Genomic DNA, 20,029 nt, shown 5'->3' on the forward strand with positions numbered 1-20,029 from the left:
AGGTTCAGAACAGCTGGTCCACATTCAGAACAGCTGGTCCACATTCAGAACAGCTGATCCACATTCAGAACAGCTGATCCAGGTTCAGAACAGCTGGTCCACATTCAGAACAGCTGGTCCACATTCAAAACAGCTGATCCACATTCAGAACAGCTGATCCACATTCAGAACAGCTGATCCACATTCAGAACAGCTGATCCACATTTAGAACAGTTGATCCAGGTTCAGAACAGCTGGTCCACATTCAGAACAGCTGATCAGGGTTCAGAACAGCTGATCCACATTCAGAACAGCTGGTCCACATTCAGAACAGCTGATCCAGGTTCAGAACAGCTGGTCCACATTCAGAACAGCTGATCCACATTCAGAACAGCTGATCCACATTCAGAACAGCTGATCCACATTCAGAACAGCTGGTCCACATTCAGAACAACTGATCCACATTCAGAACAGCTGATCCACATTTAGAACAGCTGATCCACATTCAGATCAGCTGATCCAGGTTCAGAACAGCTGATCCAGGTTCAGAACAGGAGATCCACATTCAGAACAGCTGGTCCACATTCAGAAAAGCTGATCCAGGTTCAGAACAGCTGATCCACATTCAGAACAGCTGATCCACATTCAGAACAGCTGGTCCACATTCAGAACAGCTGATCCACATTGCGAACAGCTGGTCCACATTCAGAACAGCTGATCCACATTCAGAACAGCTGATCAGGGTTCAGAACAGCTGATCCACATTCAGAACAGCTGATCAGGGTTCAGAACAGCTGATCCACATTCAGAACAGCTGGTCCACATTCAGAACAGCTGATCCAGGTTCAGAACAGCTGGTCCACATTCAGAACAGCTGATCCACATTCAGAACAGCTGATCCACATTCAGAACAGCTGATCCACATTCAGAACAGCTGGTCCACATTCAGAACAGCTGATCCACATTGCGAACAGCTGGTCCACATTCAGAACAGCTGATCCACATTCAGAACAGCTGATCAGGGTTCAGAACAGCTGATCCACATTCAGAACAGCTGATCAGGGTTCAGAACAGCTGATCCACATTCAGAACAGCTGGTCCACATTCAGAACAGCTGATCCAGGTTCAGAACAGCTGGTCCACATTCAGAACAGCTGATCCACATTCAGAACAGCTGATCCACATTCAGAACAGCTGATCCACATTCAGAACAGCTGGTCCACATTCAGAACAACTGATCCACATTGAGAACAGCTGATCCACATTTAGAACAGCTGATCCACATTCAGATCAGCTGATCCAGGTTCAGAACAGCTGATCCAGGTTCAGAACAGGAGATCCACATTCAGAACAGCTGGTCCACATTCAGAAAAGCTGATCCAGGTTCAGAACAGCTGATCCACATTCAGAACAGCTGATCCACATTCAGATCAGCTGATCCACATTCAGAACAGCTGATCCACATTGCGAACAGCTGGTCCACATTCAGAACAGCTGATCCACATTCAGAACAGCTGATCCAGGTTCAGAACAGGAGATCCACATTCAGAACAGCTGGTCCACATTCAGAAAAGCTGATCCAGGTTCAGAACAGCTGATCCACATTCAGAACAGCTGATCCACATTCAGAACAGCTGATCCACATTCAGAACAGCTGGTCCACATTCAGAACCGGCGATCCACATTTAGAACAGCTGATCCAGGTTCAGAACAGCTGATCCACATTCAGAACAGCTGGTCCACATTCAGAACAGCTGATCCACATTCAGAACAGCTGATCCACATTCAGAACAACTGATCCAGGTTCAGAACAGCTGATCCACATTCAAAACAGCTGGTCCACATTCAGAACAGGAGATCCACATTCAGAACAGTTGATCCAGGTTCAGAACAGCTGGTCCACATTCAGAACAGCTGATCCAGGTTCAGAACAGCTGGTCCACATTCAGAACAGCTGATCCAGGTTCAGAACAGCTGGTCCACATTCAGAACAGCTGATCCAGGTTCAGAACAGCTGGTCCACATTCAGAACAGCTGATCCAGGTTCAGAACAGCTGGTCCACATTCAGAACAGCTGATCCACATTCAGAACAGCTGGTCCACATTCAGAACAGCTGATCCACATTCAGAACAGCTGATCCAGGTTCAGAACAGGAGATCCACATTCAGAACAGCTGGTCCACATTCAGAACAGCTGATCCAGGTTCAGAACAGCTGGTCCACATTCAGAACAGCTGATCCAGGTTCAGAACAGCTGGTCCACATTCAGAACAGCTGATCCAGGTTCAGAACAGCTGGTCCACATTCAGAACAGCTGATCCAGGTTCAGAACAGCTGGTCCACATTCAGAACAGCTGGTCCACATTCAGAACAGCTGGTCCACATTCAGAACCGGCGATCCACATTTAGAACAGCTGATCCAGGTTCAGAACAGCTGATCCACATTCAGAACAGCTGATCCAGGTTCAGAACAGCTGATCCACATTCAGAACAGCTGGTCCACATTCAGAACAGCTGATCCACATTCAGAACAGCTGATCCACATTCAGAACAACTGATCCAGGTTCAGAACAGCCGATCCACATTCAAAACAGCTGATCCACATTCAGAACAGCTGGTCCACATTCAGAACAACTGATCCAGGTTCAGAACAGCTGATCCACATTCAGAACAGCTGGTCCACATTCAGAACAGGAGATCCACATTCAGATCAGCTGATCCACATTCAGAACAGCTGGTCCACATTCAGAACAGCTGATCCACATTCAGAACAGCTGATCCAGGTTCAGAACAGCTGGTCCACATTCAGAACAGCTGATCCAGGTTCAGAACAGCTGGTCCACATTCAGAACAGCTGATCCAGGTTCAGAACAGCTGGTCCACATTCAGAACAGCTGATCCAGGTTCAGAACAGCTGGTCCACATTCAGAACAGCTGTTCCACATTCAGAACAGCTGATCCACATTCAGAACAGCTGATCCAGGTTCAGAACAGCTGGTCCACATTCAGAACAGCTGATCCAGGTTCAGAACAGCTGGTCCACATTCAGAACAGCTGGTCCACATTCAGAACAGCTGATCCACATTTAGAACAGCTGATCCACATTCAGAACAGCTGATCCAAGTTCAGATCAGCTGATCCACATTCAGAACAGCTGATCCACATTGAGAACAGCTGATCCACATTTAGAACAGCTGATCCAAGTTCAGATCAGCTGATCCACATTCAGAACAGCTGATCCACATTGAGAACAGCTGGTCCACATTCAGAACAGCTGATCCACATTCAGAACAGCTGATCCAGGTTCAGAACAGGAGATCCACATTCAGAACAGCTGATCCACATTCAGAACAGCTGATCCACATTCAGAACAACTGATCCAGGTTCAGAACAGCTGATCCACATTCAGAACAGCTGGTCCACATTCAGAACAGCTGATCCACATTCAGAACAGCTGATCCACATTCAGAACAACTGATCCAGGTTCAGAACAGCTGATCCACATTCAAAACAGCTGATCCACATTCAGAACAGCTGGTCCACATTCAGAACAGGAGATCCACATTCAGAACAGTTGATCCAGGTTCAGAACAGCTGGTCCACATTCAGAACAGCTGATCCAGGTTCAGAACAGCTGGTCCACATTCAGAACAGCTGATCCAGGTTCAGAACAGCTGGTCCACATTCAGAACAGCTGATCCATGTTCAGAACAGCTGGTCCACATTCAGAACAGCTGATCCAGGTTCAGAACAGCTGGTCCACATTCAGAACAGCTCATCCACATTCAGAACAGCTGGTCCACATTCAGAACAGCTGATCCACATTCAGAACAGCTGGTCCACATTCAGAACAGGAGATCCACATTCAGAACAGCTGGTCCACATTCAGAACAGCTGGTCCACATTCAGAACAGCTGGTCCACATTCAGAACAGCTGGTCCACATTCAGAACAGCTGATCCACATTCAGAACAGCTGATCCACATTCAGAACAGCTGATCCACATTTAGAACAGCTGATCCACATTCAGAACAGCTGATCCAAGTTCAGAACAGCTGGTCCACATTCAGAACAGCTGATCCACATTGAGAACAGCTGATCCAGGTTCAGATCAGCTGATCCACATTCAGAACAGCTGGTCCACATTCAGAACAGCTGATCCAGGTTCAGAACAGCTGGTCCACATTCAGAACAGCTGATCCAGGTTCAGAACAGCTGGTCCACATTCAGAAAAGCGGATCCACATTCAGAACAGCTGATCCACATTCAGAACAGCTGGTCCACATTCAGAACCGGCGATCCACATTTAGAACAGCTGATCCAGGTTCAGAACAGCTGATCCACATTCAGAACAGCTGATCCAGGTTCAGAACAGCTGATCCACATTCAGAACAGCTGGTCCACATTCAGAACAGCTGATCCACATTCAGAACAGCTGATCCACATTCAGAACAACTGATCCAGGTTCAGAACAGCCGATCCACATTCAAAACAGCTGATCCACATTCAGAACAGCTGGTCCACATTCAGAACAACTGATCCAGGTTCAGAACAGCTGATCCACATTCAGAACAGCTGGTCCACATTCAGAACAGGAGATCCACATTCAGATCAGCTGATCCACATTCAGAACAGCTGGTCCACATTCAGAACAGCTGATCCACATTCAGAACAGCTGATCCAGGTTCAGAACAGCTGGTCCACATTCAGAACAGCTGATCCAGGTTCAGAACAGCTGGTCCACATTCAGAACAGCTGATCCAGGTTCAGAACAGCTGGTCCACATTCAGAACAGCTGATCCAGGTTCAGAACAGCTGGTCCACATTCAGAACAGCTGGTCCACATTCAGAACAGCTGATCCAGGTTCAGAACAGCTGGTCCACATTCAGAACAGCTGATCCAGGTTCAGAACAGCTGGTCCACATTCAGAACAGCTGATCCAGGTTCAGAACAGCTGGTCCACATTCAGAACAGCTGGTCCACATTCAGAACAGCTGATCCACATTTAGAACAGCTGATCCACATTCAGAACAGCTGATCCAAGTTCAGATCAGCTGATCCACATTCAGAACAGCTGATCCACATTGAGAACAGCTGATCCACATTTAGAACAGCTGATCCAAGTTCAGATCAGCTGATCCACATTCAGAACAGCTGATCCACATTGAGAACAGCTGGTCCACATTCAGAACAGCTGATCCACATTCAGAACAGCTGATCCAGGTTCAGAACAGGAGATCCACATTCAGAACAGCTGATCCACATTCAGAACAGCTGATCCAGGTTCAGAACAGGAGATCCACATTCAGAACAGCTGGTCCACATTCAGAACAGCTGATCCAGGTTCAGAACAGCTGATCCACATTCAGAACAGCTGATCCACATTCAGAACAGCTGGTCCACATTCAGAACCGGCGATCCACATTTAGAACAGCTGATCCAGGTTCAGAACAGCTGATCCACATTCAGAACAGCTGGTCCACATTCAGAACAGCTGGTCCACATTCAGAACAGCTGATCCACATTCAGAACAGCTGATCCACATTCAGAACAACTGATCCAGGTTCAGAACAGCTGATCCACATTCAAAACAGCTGATCCACATTCAGAACAGCTGGTCCACATTCAGAACAGGAGATCCACATTCAGAACAGTTGATCCAGGTTCAGAACAGCTGGTCCACATTCAGAACAGCTGATCCAGGTTCAGAACAGCTGGTCCACATTCAGAACAGCTGATCCAGGTTCAGAACAGCTGGTCCACATTCAGAACAGCTGATCCATGTTCAGAACAGCTGGTCCACATTCAGAACAGCTGATCCAGGTTCAGAACAGCTGGTCCACATTCAGAACAGCTGGTCCACATTCAGAACAGCTGGTCCACATTCAGAACAGCTGATCCACATTCAGAACAGCTGGTCCACATTCAGAACAGGAGATCCACATTCAGAACAGCTGGTCCACATTCAGAACAGCTGATCCAGGTTCAGAACAGCTGGTCCACATTCAGAACAGCTGATCCAGGTTCAGAACAGCTGGTCCACATTCAGAACAGCTGATCCAGGTTCAGAACAGCTGGTCCACATTCAGAACAGCTGATCCACATTCAGAACAGCTGGTCCACATTCAGAACAGCTGATCCACATTCAGAACAGCTGGTCCACATTCAGAACAGCTGGTCCACATTCAGAACAGCTGGTCCACATTCAGAACAGCTGATCCACATTCAGAACAGCTGGTCCACATTCAGAACAGGAGATCCACATTCAGAACAGCTGGTCCACATTCAGAACAGCTGATCCAGGTTCAGAACAGCTGGTCCACATTCAGAACAGCTGATCCAGGTTCAGAACAGCTGGTCCACATTCAGAACAGCTGATCCAGGTTCAGAACAGCTGGTCCACATTCAGAACAGCTGATCCACATTCAGAACAGCTGGTCCACATTCAGAACAGCTGATCCACATTCAGAACAGCTGATCCAGGTTCAGAACAGGAGATCCACATTCAGAACAGCTGGTCCACATTCAGAACAGCTGATCCAGGTTCAGAACAGCTGGTCCACATTCAGAACAGCTGATCCAGGTTCAGAACAGCTGGTCCACATTCAGAACAGCTGATCCAGGTTCAGAACAGCTGGTCCACATTCAGAACAGCTGATCCAGGTTCAGAACAGCTGGTCCACATTCAGAACAGCTGGTCCACATTCAGAACAGCTGGTCCACATTCAGAACAGCTGATCCACATTCAGAACAGCTGATCCACATTCAGAACAGCTGATCCACATTGAGAACAGCTGATCCAGGTTCAGATCAGCTGATCCACATTCAGAACAGCTGATCCACATTCAGAACAGCTGATCCACATTCAGAACAGCTGGTCCACATTCAGAACCGGCGATCCACATTTAGAACAGCTGATCCAGGTTCAGAACAGCTGATCCACATTCAGAACAGCTGGTCCACATTCAGAACAGCTGATCCAGGTTCAGAACAGCTGATCCACATTCAGAACAGCTGATCCACATTCAGAACAGCTGATCCACATTCAGAACAGCTGGTCCACATTCAGAACCGGCGATCCACATTTAGAACAGCTGATCCAGGTTCAGAACAGCTGATCCACATTCAGAACAGCTGGTCCACATTCAGAACAGCTGATCCACATTCAGAACAACTGATCCAGGTTCAGAACAGCTGATCCACATTCAAAACAGCTGATCCACATTCAGAACAGCTGGTCCACATTCAGAACAGGAGATCCACATTCAGATCAGCTGATCCACATTCAGAACAGCTGGTCCACATTCAGAACAGCTGATCCACATTCAGAACAGCTGATCCAGGTTCAGAACAGCTGGTCCACATTCAGAACAGCTGATCCAGGTTCAGAACAGCTGGTCCACATTCAGAACAGCTGGTCCACATTCAGAACAGCTGATCCAGGTTCAGAACAGCTGGTCCACATTCAGAACAGCTGATCCAGGTTCAGAACAGCTGGTCCACATTCAGAACAGCTGGTCCACATTCAGAACAGCTGATCCACATTCAGAACAGCTGATCCAGGTTCAGAACAGCTGGTCCACATTTGGAACAGCTGATCCACATTCAGAACAGCTGGTCCACATTCAGAACAGCTGATCCACATTGAGAACAGCTGATCCACATTTAGAACAGCTGATCCAAGTTCAGATCAGCTGATCCACATTCAGAACAGCTGATCCACATTGAGAACAGCTGATCCACATTTAGAACAGCTGATCCAAGTTCAGATCAGCTGATCCACATTCAGAACAGCTGATCCACATTGAGAACAGCTGGTCCACATTCAGAACAGCTGATCCACATTCAGAACAGCTGATCCAGGTTCAGAACAGGAGATCCACATTCAGAACAGCTGATCCACATTCAGAACAGCTGATCCACATTCAGAACAACTGATCCAGGTTCAGAACAGCTGATCCACATTCAGAACAGCTGGTCCACATTCAGAAAAGCTGATCCACATTCAGAACAGCTGATCCACATTCAGAACAACTGATCCAGGTTCAGAACAGCTGATCCACATTCAAAACAGCTGATCCACATTCAGAACAGCTGGTCCACATTCAGAACAGGAGATCCACATTCAGAAGAGTTGATCCAGGTTCAGAACAGCTGGTCCACATTCAGAACAGCTGATCCAGGTTCAGAACAGCTGGTCCACATTCAGAACAGCTGATCCACATTCAGAACAGCTGATCCACATTCAGAACAGCTGATCCACATTCAGAAAAGCTGGTCCACATTCAGAACAGCTGATCGACATTCAGAACAACTGATCCAAGTTCAGATCAGCTGATCCACATTCAGAACAGCTGATCCACATTGAGAACAGCTGATCCACATTTAGAACAGCTGATCCACATTCAGAACAGCTGATCCACATTCAGAACAGTTGATCCAGGTTCAGAACAGCTGGTCCACATTCAGAACAGCTGATCCAGGTTCAGAACAGCTGGTCCACATTCAGAACAGCTGATCCACATTCAGAACAACTGATCCACATTCAGAACAGCTGATCCACATTCAGAACAGCTGATCCACATTTAGAACAGCTGATCCACATTCAGAACAGCTGATCCAGGTTCAGATCAGCTGATCCACATTCAGAACAGCTGATCCACATTGAGAACAGCTGGTCCACATTCAGAACAGCTGATCCACATTCAGAACAGCTGATCCACATTTAGAACAGCTGATCCACATTCAGAACAGCTGATCCAGGTTCAGATCAGCTGATCCACATTCAGAACAGCTGATCCACATTGAGAACAGCTGGTCCACATTCAGAACAGCTGATCCACATTCAGAACAGCTGATCCAGGTTCAGAACAGGAGATCCACATTCAGAACAGCTGGTCCACATTCAGAACAGCTGATCCAGGTTCAGAACAGCTGGTCCACATTCAGAACAGCTGATCCAGTTTCAGAACAGCTGATCCACATTCAGAACAGCTGGTCCACATTCAGAACCGGCGATCCACATTTAGAACAGCTGATCCACATTCAGAACAGCTGATCCAGGTTCAGAACAGGAGATCCACATTCAGAACAGCTGATCCACATTCAGAACAACTGATCCAGGTTCAGAACAGCTGGTCCACATTCAGAACAACTGATCCAGGTTCAGAACAGCTGATCCACATTCAAAACAGCTGATCCACATTCAGAACAGCTGGTCCACATTCAGAACAGGAGATCCACATTCAGAACAGCTGATCCAGGTTCAGAACAGTTGATCCACATTCAGAACAGCTTATGCACATTCAGAACAGCTGGTCCACATTAAGAACAGCTGATCCACATTCAGAACAACTGATCCAGGTTCAGAACAGCTGATCCACATTCAAAACAGCTGATCCACATTCAGAACAGCTGATCCACATTCAAAACAGCTGATCCACATTCAGAACAGCTGGTCCACATTCAGAACAGCTGATCTAGGTTCAGAACAGCTGATCCACATTCAGAACAGCTGGTCCACATTAAGAACAGCTGATCCACATTCAGAACAGCTGATCCACATTCAGAACAACTGATCCAGGTTCAGAACAGCTGATCCAGGTTCAGAACAGCTGATCCACATTCAAAACAGCTGATCCACATTCAGAACAGCTGGTCCACATTCAGAACAGGAGATCCAGGTTCAGAACAGCTGGTCCACATTCAGAACAGGAGATCCACATTCAGAACAGCTGATCCAGGTTCAGAACAGTTGATCCACATTCAGAACAGCTGATGCACATTCAGAACAGCTGATCCACATTCAGAACAGCTGATCCAAGTTCAGAACAGCTGATCCACATTCAGAACAGCTGATCCACATTCAGAACAACTGATCCAGGTTCAGAACAGCTGATCCACATTCAGAACAGCTGATCCACATTCAGAACAACTGATCCAGGTTCAGAACAGCTGATCCAGGTTCAGAACAGCTGATCCACATTCAAAACAGCTGATCCACATTCAGAACAGCTGATCCACATTCAGAACAACTGATCCAGGTTCAGAACAGCTGATCCAGGTTCAGAACAGCTGATCCACATTCAGAACAGCTGATCCACATTCAGAACAGCTGATCCACATTCAGAACAGCTGATCCACATTCAGAACCGGTGATCCACATTTAGAACAGCTGATCCAAGTTCAGAACAGCTGATCCACATTCAGAACAGCTGGTCCACATTCAGAACAGCTGATCCACATTCAGAACAGCTGGTCCACATTCAGAACAGCTGGTCCACATTCAGAACAGCTGATCCACATTCAGAACAGGAGATCCACATTCAGAACAGCTGATCCACATTCAGAACAGCTGATCCACATTTAGAACCGGCGATCCACATTTAGAACAGCTGATCCAAGTTCAGAACAGCTGATCCACATTCAGAACAGCTGATCCACATTCAGAACAGCTGGTCCACATTCAGAACCAGCGATCCACATTTAGAACCGGCGATCCACATTTAGAACAGCTGATCCACATTCAGAACAGCTGATCCACATTCAGAACAGCTGGTCCACATTCAGAACTGGCGATCCACATTTAGAACAGCTGTTCCAAGTTCAGAACAGCTGATCCACATTCAGAACAGCTGATCCACATTCAGAACAGCTGATCCAAGTTCAGAACAGCTGATCCACATTCAGAACAGCTGATCCAAGTTCAGAACAGCTGATCCACATTCAGAACAGCTGGTCCACATTCAGAACAGCTGATCCACATTCAGAACAGCTGGTCCACATTCAGAACAGCTGGTCCACATTCAGAACAGCTGATCCACATTCAGAACAGGAGATCCACATTCAGAACAGCTGATCCACATTCAGAACAGCTGATCCACATTCAGAACCAGCGATCCACATTCTGAACCGGCGATCCACATTTAGAACAGCTGATCCAAGTTCAGAACAGCTGATCCACATTCAGAACAGCTGATCCACATTCAGAACAGCTGATCCACATTCAGAACAGCTGGTCCACATTCAGAACTGGCGATCCACATTTAGAACAGCTGATCCAAGTTCAGAACAGCTGATCCACATTCAGAACAGCTGATCCACATTCAGAACAGCTGATCCACATTCAGAACAGCTGATCCAAGTTCAGAACAGCTTATCCACATTCAGAACACCATATCCAGAACGCTTCATGTTTAACAGTCAAGAAAAAGATTAAATATTCAGGGAACAAGGACAACATGAAAACGTCCGGTTCCGGTCTGGAACTCAGGATGTGAAAACGTCTTGTTCTGGTCTGGAACTTAGGGTGTGAACCTGTCCGGTTCCGGTCTGGAACTCAGGGTGTGAACTTGTCCAGTTCCGGTCTGGAACTCAGGATGTGAACATGTCCGGTTCCGGTCTGGAACTCAGGATGTGAACATGTCCGGTTCCGTTCTGGAACTCAGGATGTGAACTTGTCCGGTTCCGGTCTGGAACTCAGGATGTGAACATGTCCGGTTCCGGTCTGGAACTCAGGATGTGAACATGTCTGGTTCCGGTCTGGAACTCAAGATGTGAACTTGTCCGGTTCCGGTCTGGAACTCAGGATGTGAACATGTCCGGTTCCGTTCTGGAACTCAGGATGTGAACTTGTCCGGTTCCGGTCTGGAACTCAGGATGTGAACATGTCCGGTTCCGTTCTGGAACTCAGGATGTGAACATGTCCGGTTCCGGTCTGGAACTCAGGATGTGAACTTGTCCGGTTCCGGTCTGGAAGTCAGGATGTAAACATGTCCGGTTCAGGTCTGGAACTCAGGGTGTGAACATGTTTGGTTCCGGTCTGGAACTCAGGATGTGAACATGTCCGGTTCCGTTCTGGAACTCAGGATGTGAACATGTCCGGTTCCGGTCTGGAACTCAGGATGTGAACTTGTCCGGTTCCGGTCTGGAACTCAGGATGTGAACTTGTCCGGTTCCGGTCTGGAACTCAGGGTGTGAACTTGTCCGGTTCCGGTCTGGAACTCAGGGTGTGAACTTGTCCGGTTCCGGTCTGGAACTCAGGGTGTGAACATGTCCGCTTCCGGTCTGGAACTCAGGATGTGAACATGTCCGGTTCCGTTCTGGAACTCAGGATGTGAACTTGTCCGGTTCCGGTCTGGAACTCAGGATGTGAACATGTCCGGTTCCGTTCTGGAACTCAGGATGTGAACATGTCCGGTTCCGGTCTGGAACTCAGGATGTGAACTTGTCCGGTTCCGGTCTGGAACTCAGGATGTGAACATGTCCGGTTCAGGTCTGGAACTCAGGGTGTGAACATGTTTGGTTCCGGTCTGGAACTCAGGATGTGAACATGTCCGGTTCCGTTCTGGAACTCAGGATGTGAACATGTCCGGTTCCGGTCTGGAACTCAGGATGTGAACTTGTCCGGTTCCGGTCTGGAACTCAGGGTGTGAACTTGTCCGGTTCCGGTCTGGAACTCAGGGTGTGAACTTGTCCGGTTCCGGTCTGGAACTCAGGGTGTGAACATGTCCGGTTCCGGTCTGGAACTCAGGATGTGAACATGTCCGGTTCCGGTCTGGAACTCAGGATGTGAACATGTCTGGTTCCGTTCTGGAACTCAGGATGTGAACTTGTCCGGTTCCGGTCTGGAACTCAGGATGTGAACATGTCCGGTTCCGTTCTGGAACTCAGGATGTGAACTTGTCCGGTTCCGGTCTGGAACTCAGGATGTGAACATGTCCGGTTCCGGTCTGGAACTCAGGATGTGAACATGTCCGGTTCCGGTCTGGAACTCAAGATGTGAACTTGTCCGGTTCCGGTCTGGAACTCAGGATGTGAACATGTCCGGTTCCGTTCTGGAACTCAGGATGTGAACATGTCCGGTTCCGGTCTGGAACTCACGATGTGAACATGTCCGGTTCCGGTCTGGAACTCAGGATGTGAACTTGTCCGGTTCCGGTCTGGAACTCAGGATGTGAACATGTCCGGTTCCGTTCTGGAACTCAGGATGTGAACATGTCCGGTTCCGTTCTGGAACTCAGGATGTGAACTTGTCCGGTTCCGGTCTGGAACTCAGGATGTGAACATGTCCGGTTCCGGTCTGGAACTCAGGATGTGAACATGTCCGGTTCCGTTCTGGAACTCAGGATGTGAACATGTCCGGTTCCGGTCTGGAACTCAGGATGTGAACATGTCCGGTTCCGTTCTGGAACTCAGGATGTGAACATGTCCGGTTCCGGTCTGGAACTCAGGATGTGAACTTGTCCGGTTCCGGTCTGGAACTCAGGATGTGAACTTGTCCGGTTCCGGTCTGGAACTCAGGATGTGAACTTGTCCGGTTCCGGTCTGGAACTCAGGATGTGAACATGTCCGGTTCCGGTCTGGAACTCAGGATGTGAACATGTCCGGTTCCGTTCTGGAACTCAGGATGTGAACATGTCCGGTTCCGGTCTGGAACTCAGGATGTGAACCTGTCCGGTTCCGGTCTGGAACTCAGGATGTGAACTTGTCCGGTTCCGGTCTGGAACTCAGGATGTGAACATGTCTGGTTCCGGTCTGGAACTCAGGGTGTGAAAACGTCCGGAACTCAGAGGATCTAATAGAAAAACCTTCTGATTTCCAGTGAGAAGGTTTTGACGGGGTCTCATACAGAATTTGACAGATCAGGGTGGTCTTGTTGGGTTTCTGGTTTCTTCAAATGTTAAAATTTAAAATGAAATATTTTTTCTGTTCCGCATCTCTGAAAACTTCTGGCCAAACATCCGAAAGTTTATGGTGCCCAGTTCTTTCCTTTAGTTCCTCCATGACTCTGTTTCATGTCACAGCGAGCTGAAGACCAAGATTGAGAAGGAGGACACGAAGCGAGAGCTGCTGGGATCCCAGAACAACCTGTCTGACTCGCTCTGCATCCGCTGCCTGCAGCCGTTTAAGTTCCTGGTCAACAGCAAGAGACAGTGTCTGGACTGCCACATGTACACCTGCAAGTCCTGCAGCCGCTACAACAAGAAGGAGCACGGATGGGTGTGTGACAACTGTCGCATGACCAGGTGAATCTCAACACAAGGTGACACTTTCACCAGAGTAGACTCGGGTAGACCTGGAGAGACTCTTGCAGACCAGACTGGACTCTGTCCAATCAATTGAGACTCTGTCAGACCATAAAGGACTAGTTAAAACCAGATAGGAGTCTGTCAGACCAGATGTGACAGTTTCAGACAAGATGGGACTTGTTCAGACCAATTCAGACTTGGTAAGACCAGATAGGACATGTTCAGATCAGATGAGACTCTATCATTTTGAGTTACGTTGTCAGACTAGAAATGACTAGTCCAGACCAGATGGGAGTCTCTCAGACTAGATGAGGTTGTGAAAGAGCAGATGGGACTCTGTTAGACCAGATGAGGCTTGGTCAGACTAGATGGGACTCGTTCAGACCAGATGAGGCTTGGTCAGACTAGATGGGACTCGTTCAGACCTGTTGCAACTTGTTCAAACCTGTTGGGACTCGTCCAGACCAGTTGGGACTTGTTCAGACCAGTTGGAACTTGTTCAGACTAGTTGGGACTTGTTCAGACCAGTCAGGACTCGTTCAGACCTGTTGGGACTTGTTCAGACCAGTTGGGACTTGTCCAGACCAGTTGGGACTTGTTCAGACCAGTTGGAACTTGTTCAGACTAGTTGGGACTTGTTCAGACCAGTCAGGACTTGTTCAGACCTGTTGGGACTTGTTCAGACCAATTGGGACTTGTTCAGACCAGTTGGAACTTGTTCAGACCAGTTGGGACCCGTTCAGACTAGTTGGAACTTGTACAGACCGGTTGGGACTTGTTCAGACTAGTTGGGACTTGTTCAGACCAGTTGGAACTTGTTCAGACTAGTTGGGACTTGTTCAGACCTGTTGGGACTTGTTCAGACCAGTTGGGACTCGTCCAGACTAGTTGGGACCCGTTCAGACCAGTTGGGACTCGTTCAGGCCAGTTGGGACCCGTTCAGACTAGATGGACCAGGTGTTAAGTTGTAGCATTGTGTTGCAGGGTGCTGAAGATCGGGACTGTTGGTTGGTACCATGACAACGTAAGGAACCGTTTCAAGCGCTTCGGTAGTGCCAAAGTGATGAGGTCTCTGTACAAGAGGCTGAACGGAGACGGTGACTGCACCACAACACATCTTAAACATTAACGCTACAGTGATTTTAGAGCTTTTATTGCTGATACCTGATGTGTTTGTGTGTCAGGTGGTCGTGATGACGACACTCAGAGTATGCCAGATGTCCGCAGCCGTAAGTCTCTCAACACTAAGACTGTATGAGTTAGCAGTCAGTGCAAAACGAAGACATAATGCGATGAATGCGGTGACTCATCATATTACAAGCTTTAGCAGTCAGCCCAGCTAGCAAGGCAAGCTTGTCTCTCAACACAGTGATGAAAGAATTATGTAGCTTATTAACATAGCACCTAAATATTTTCACTTCGTTAAATATTACATGCGCTAAAATGTTAGCTTAGATTTTTTGACATACAATATATTCTAAACTGAGCATTTCTAGCTACAGTGTAAGCTAATTAGCTTACAACCTAACATACTTAGTGCTAAAGCTACAAAATCCTGTTTACAGTAAAAGAGAACATTGTGATAGAAATTCTAGTTTCATTACTATTTCTTATTGTGAATGCTAAATTGTTAGCTTAGCCATAAGATGACTGTTGTATGCTAAGTTTATAGCATGGCTAACAAGAGTAATTATTTAACACACTGAATGGAAAAAAAAGTTGGTGTCATTTAATATAGTTTGATATTATGCCTTAGATTTCAGTGTTTGTGAATGCCTTTGTGTTAGATAAGATAAAACTACAATACAGCCATGGCTAGGCTTATGGTTAAGCTAAGTGTCTGCTATGTTTTAGCAAAGATCTTTTTCAACTGATCGTATCCTGTAAAAAGTTAAAGTACAGACGGACTGTTTGATAAAAGTAGGTGGATAATTTAGTGAGATTATAATGAATGAACATGTACTATTTGCAGATGTGTACAACGGTACTGAAGATGATCCCGGAGAGGTCGAGGCTCAGCGCTACAAAATGGTACAACAGAAAAGTGGTGGAAGTTTGTGACATACTGTAATGTCATGCCAATCAGGGAAGTGTGTTTTTCTGTCAGATGAGGAAGAGTAAACGTCTGCTGTCTGTTCATCCCATGGACTTTGATTCGGAGGAGTATCTTCCACATTCACGTCGCCCATCCATGCAGGTAAATCCTTTCTTACACCTCAACCTATAACATCTTGACTAGAGACACATTTCCACCTTTATTGAGTGAGGGAGAATGTTTCCTGATCTGCTGACAATGTGTTGAGCAGCAGATGCAGGAGGATCGATGTTATAGGAATGATGTGGACTACGACTACTACAGCCATCGAGCCAACCGCAGGAAGAGCTTGGACCGATATGCTATGAGACACGGTAAAATATGATGAAACAGGAAAGTAGTCCCAGGCAAAGACTGGTGTTACTGAGGAAAGACATTCGTCTTTTTGTCTACAAATTGAGCTCAGCTGTGATCAGAAAGTGTTTTTATTTAGGAGTTAGCACTGAGTTTGTGGGATATTTTCTTTGGTTTACATGTGAACAACTCGCAGCAGCAGAGATGGATCTGTTTGAGTGAAGCGCCATCTGCTGGCTAGTACAGGAACTGGACCTTTTATGACTTCAACTTTATTTAACAGTAAAGCAGAAAACTAAAACATCATAGAAAATTAGTGAGTTTACCTGTTTTTGTTTACATGCTTTGTGTGTGTTTGTGTTTACCTATTGTATGAGTGTGTTTATATTCTGCTTTGTTCTCAGATGACTATGGAGAGAACCGAATGATCCGGACACGCTCTCTGTCTAAGATCACCTCCTCTGTAGCTCGGCAGCAATATGTTGACACTTCTGATGAAGAAGAGTACTATAGGTGCCCCCCCACTTACCAGCAGCCCCCCCACCGCCGGAGAAACAGCAAAACCTCTTCTCAGGAGAACCTGGGTCAAGCACCACCTGTGAGAACACACAGCCAGTCATTGACTGTGTTTTATTTCCAGTAAAATCTTTAACACAAACTGTCAGAAAAATGTCAGTGGACGAAAAGATTAATACATTTTTATTCAAAAATGTCAAATAATAAAAGAATAATGAAGTTTTACTTAGCAGTGTCAGAGGAAGAAACGACTACTATTTTAACTCAACAATACAGAAGGAAGAAAGACAAAGAGGATGAGGAACGGACTAACAAAGTTGTACTTTAAACTGTCAGAGGAGTAGAAAAGAATAATACAATTTTGTTGAACCCTGTCAGACGGTCTTTGCTCATCAGTTTCTTGTTGCAGATGAATGAACTGAACAAACGCATGTCGGCTATTGAAAGTCTGCTGAGCCGTCTTGAGGAGAAGATGACGCCTGTTGACGAGGTGATGCCATGAAACAGGAAGACGAGGACAGATCAATCAATCGTTGCTGTTTTAGTTTAGATCCTCTGTACTCCTGCAGGCCTCCACCTCACCAGGAAACACAGAGGAAGAGAAGCTGAGGAAGAAGCTGAGCGAGCTGGCGGGCCACCTGAGCGACAAGGGCCTGTCATCGGACGAAGAGGCCGGGAAAAAACCTCGCTCTGTGGGTAAAGGTCTGACCAGTATCAGGGGTGGTGCCATTCCCATGGACGCTCTGAAGGGCAAAGAGCTGAGCTCTTCCAGCGATGAGATGCCCACAGAGGCCCAGAAGGTAGGAAGACAGTTTGTCAGGATCCTGATCGACATTACAGATGATGGGAACTTGGAGGTTTTTCAGAAACCACATTCTGGTCCATGGTTCTGAACCAGGACTGACTCAGAGATTGAAATGGCTCCAGTGGTCCTAAAAACGTCCAGGTTCCTGTGTGTGATCAGCTCCCTTGGCATGGCTCAGCTTCGGCTCTGAAAGGTTTTCCATGTTTCTGATTCCGGCAAGTAGTTCCAGATTAGATGAATACTGATCCACCGCCATCCTGCTGGTCTCTGTGGTCCTCCTCATCCACAGTTATTAATATGTAATCACCAGTGATATCAATCTGTCTATACATGCCCAACTTGGACTGATTTGACACAAGTGGACAATACAGTGAGGTTTATGAGTCTTTGCATTGGCCTTCTTGGCCACAGTTCAGAATAATCACTTTAATATAAATTAATCAAAATCAAGCAGAATAATTATTATTCAAAGAAATGTTGTTTTAATCTATCAGACTTCTGCTGCACTAGCCGTCATGAGGGTGTGTGTTACTTCATATGAAGGTGAGGTGGGTTAGGTGGGGACCCATCCACGTGGATGAAGAGGTCAGAAAATGGCTGTTGTTGCCATGGAACAAATGAAACAGAGATTCTTTGTGTCCTCATATGTGTTAGGTACAACACATTCAGATCTGTTCCTGTGTCCAGTTCAGGTAAATGATGAAAAATGTTTGTGCTGGACAAAAGAGTTTAGCTGCTATAGTTAACAGGAAAATGCTAACTGGTGATAAAAAGCCGAACTTTGGAGGAGTGTCCTGCATATGTGCCTTAGAGTAGTCTCCTGCAGATGTGCCTTAGAGGAGTCTCCTGCAGATGTGTCTTTGAGGAGTTTCCTGCAGATGTGCCTCAGAGGAGTCTCCTGCAGATGTGCCTCAGAGGAGTCTCCTGCAGATGTGCCTCAGAGGAGTCTCCTGCAGATGTGCCTTAGACGAGTCACCTGCAAATGTCCCTAAGAGGAGTGTTCTGCAGGTGTGCCTTTGAGGAGTCTCCTGCAGATATGTCTTACAGGAGTCTCCTGCAGATGTGCCTTAGAGGAGTCTCCTGCAGATATGTCTTACAGGAGTCTCCTGCAGATGTGCCTTAGAGGAGTCTCCTGCAGATATGTCTTACAGGAGTCTCCTGCAGATGTGCCTTTGAGGAGTCTCCTGCAGATATGTCTTACAGGAGTCTCCTGCAGATGTGCCTTAGACGAGTCACCTGCAAATGTCCCTAAGAGGAGTGTTCTGCAGGTGTGCCTTTGAGGAGTCTCCTGCAGATATGTCTTACAGGAGTCTCCTGCAGATGTGCCTTAGAGGAGTCTCCTGCAGATATGTCTTACAGGAGTCTCCTGCAGATATGTCTTACAGGAGTCTCCTGCAGATGTGCCTTTGAGGAGTCTCCTGCAGATATGTCTTACAGGAGTCTCCTGCAGATGTGCCTTAGAGGAGTCTCCTGCAGCTATGTCTTACAGGAGTCTCCTGCAGATGTGCCTTAGAGGAGTCTCCTGCAGATATGTCTTACGGGAGTCTCCTGCAGATGTGCCTTAGAGGAGTCACCTGCAGATATGTCTTACAGGAGTCTCCTGCAGATGTGCCTTAGAGGAGTCTCCTGCAGATGTGCCTAAGAGGAATCTCCATCGGATATGCTTTAGAGGAGTCTCCTGCAGATGTGCCTTAGAGGAGTCACCTGCAGATATGTCTTACAGGAGTCTCCTGCAGATGTGCCTTAGAGGAGTCTCCTGCAGATATGTCTTACAGGAGTCTCCTGCAGATGTGCCTTAGAGGAGTCACCTGCAGATATGTCTTACAGGAGTCTCCTGCAGATGTGCCTTAGAGGAGTCTCCTGCAGATATGTCTTACAGGAGTCTCCTGCAGATGTGCCTTAGAGGAGTCACCTGCAGATATGTCTTACAGGAGTCTCCTGCAGATGTGCCTTAGAGGAGTCTCCTGCAGATATGTCTTACAGGAGTCTCCTGCAGATGTGCCTAAGAGGAATCTCCATCGGATATGCTTTAGAGAAGTCTCCTGCAGATGTGTCGTCAAGGAGTCACCTGCAGATATGTTGTTGAGGAGTCACCTGCAGATGAATGCATTTGATTCCCTCATCCAAAAAAATCTATTTAAATGAACAGTATTGTTTTTTGGGGCAAATATGGTTTTGTGATTAAAATGTGATCAATCAGGCAAACTTAATTACAGGGCTGCACGGTGGTATGGTGCATGGCACTGTGGCCTCACTGCAAGAAGGCCACTAGTTCAAGCCTCATCTGCGTGTGGAGAGGATGGAACAGCG

The 20,029-nt window shown here is 47.0% G+C and overlaps 1 protein-coding gene across 1 annotated transcript in view; it reads left to right on the forward strand.

Moving 5' to 3' along the window:
* The window catches only part of mlpha (melanophilin a), a gene marked incomplete at its 5' end in the record, with an annotated part of 28,211 nt that overhangs the window by 2,889 nt on the left and 5,293 nt on the right, over positions 1 to 20,029 (forward strand). Inside the window, 9 exons of the mRNA XM_079263770.1 lie at positions 13,785 to 14,006; positions 14,994 to 15,106; positions 15,194 to 15,238; positions 15,982 to 16,040; positions 16,117 to 16,206; positions 16,316 to 16,418; positions 16,803 to 16,996; positions 17,324 to 17,404; positions 17,484 to 17,714. Of these exons, the coding sequence (XP_079119896.1) occupies positions 13,785 to 14,006; positions 14,994 to 15,106; positions 15,194 to 15,238; positions 15,982 to 16,040; positions 16,117 to 16,206; positions 16,316 to 16,418; positions 16,803 to 16,996; positions 17,324 to 17,404; positions 17,484 to 17,714 (1,138 nt within the window). The remainder of the gene's footprint in view (positions 1 to 13,784; positions 14,007 to 14,993; positions 15,107 to 15,193; positions 15,239 to 15,981; positions 16,041 to 16,116; positions 16,207 to 16,315; positions 16,419 to 16,802; positions 16,997 to 17,323; positions 17,405 to 17,483; positions 17,715 to 20,029) is intronic.

The sequence above is a fragment of the Telmatherina bonti genome (assembly GCF_933228915.1).
Source record: "Telmatherina bonti genome assembly, chromosome: 24".
NCBI lineage: Eukaryota > Metazoa > Chordata > Actinopteri > Atheriniformes > Telmatherinidae > Telmatherina > Telmatherina bonti.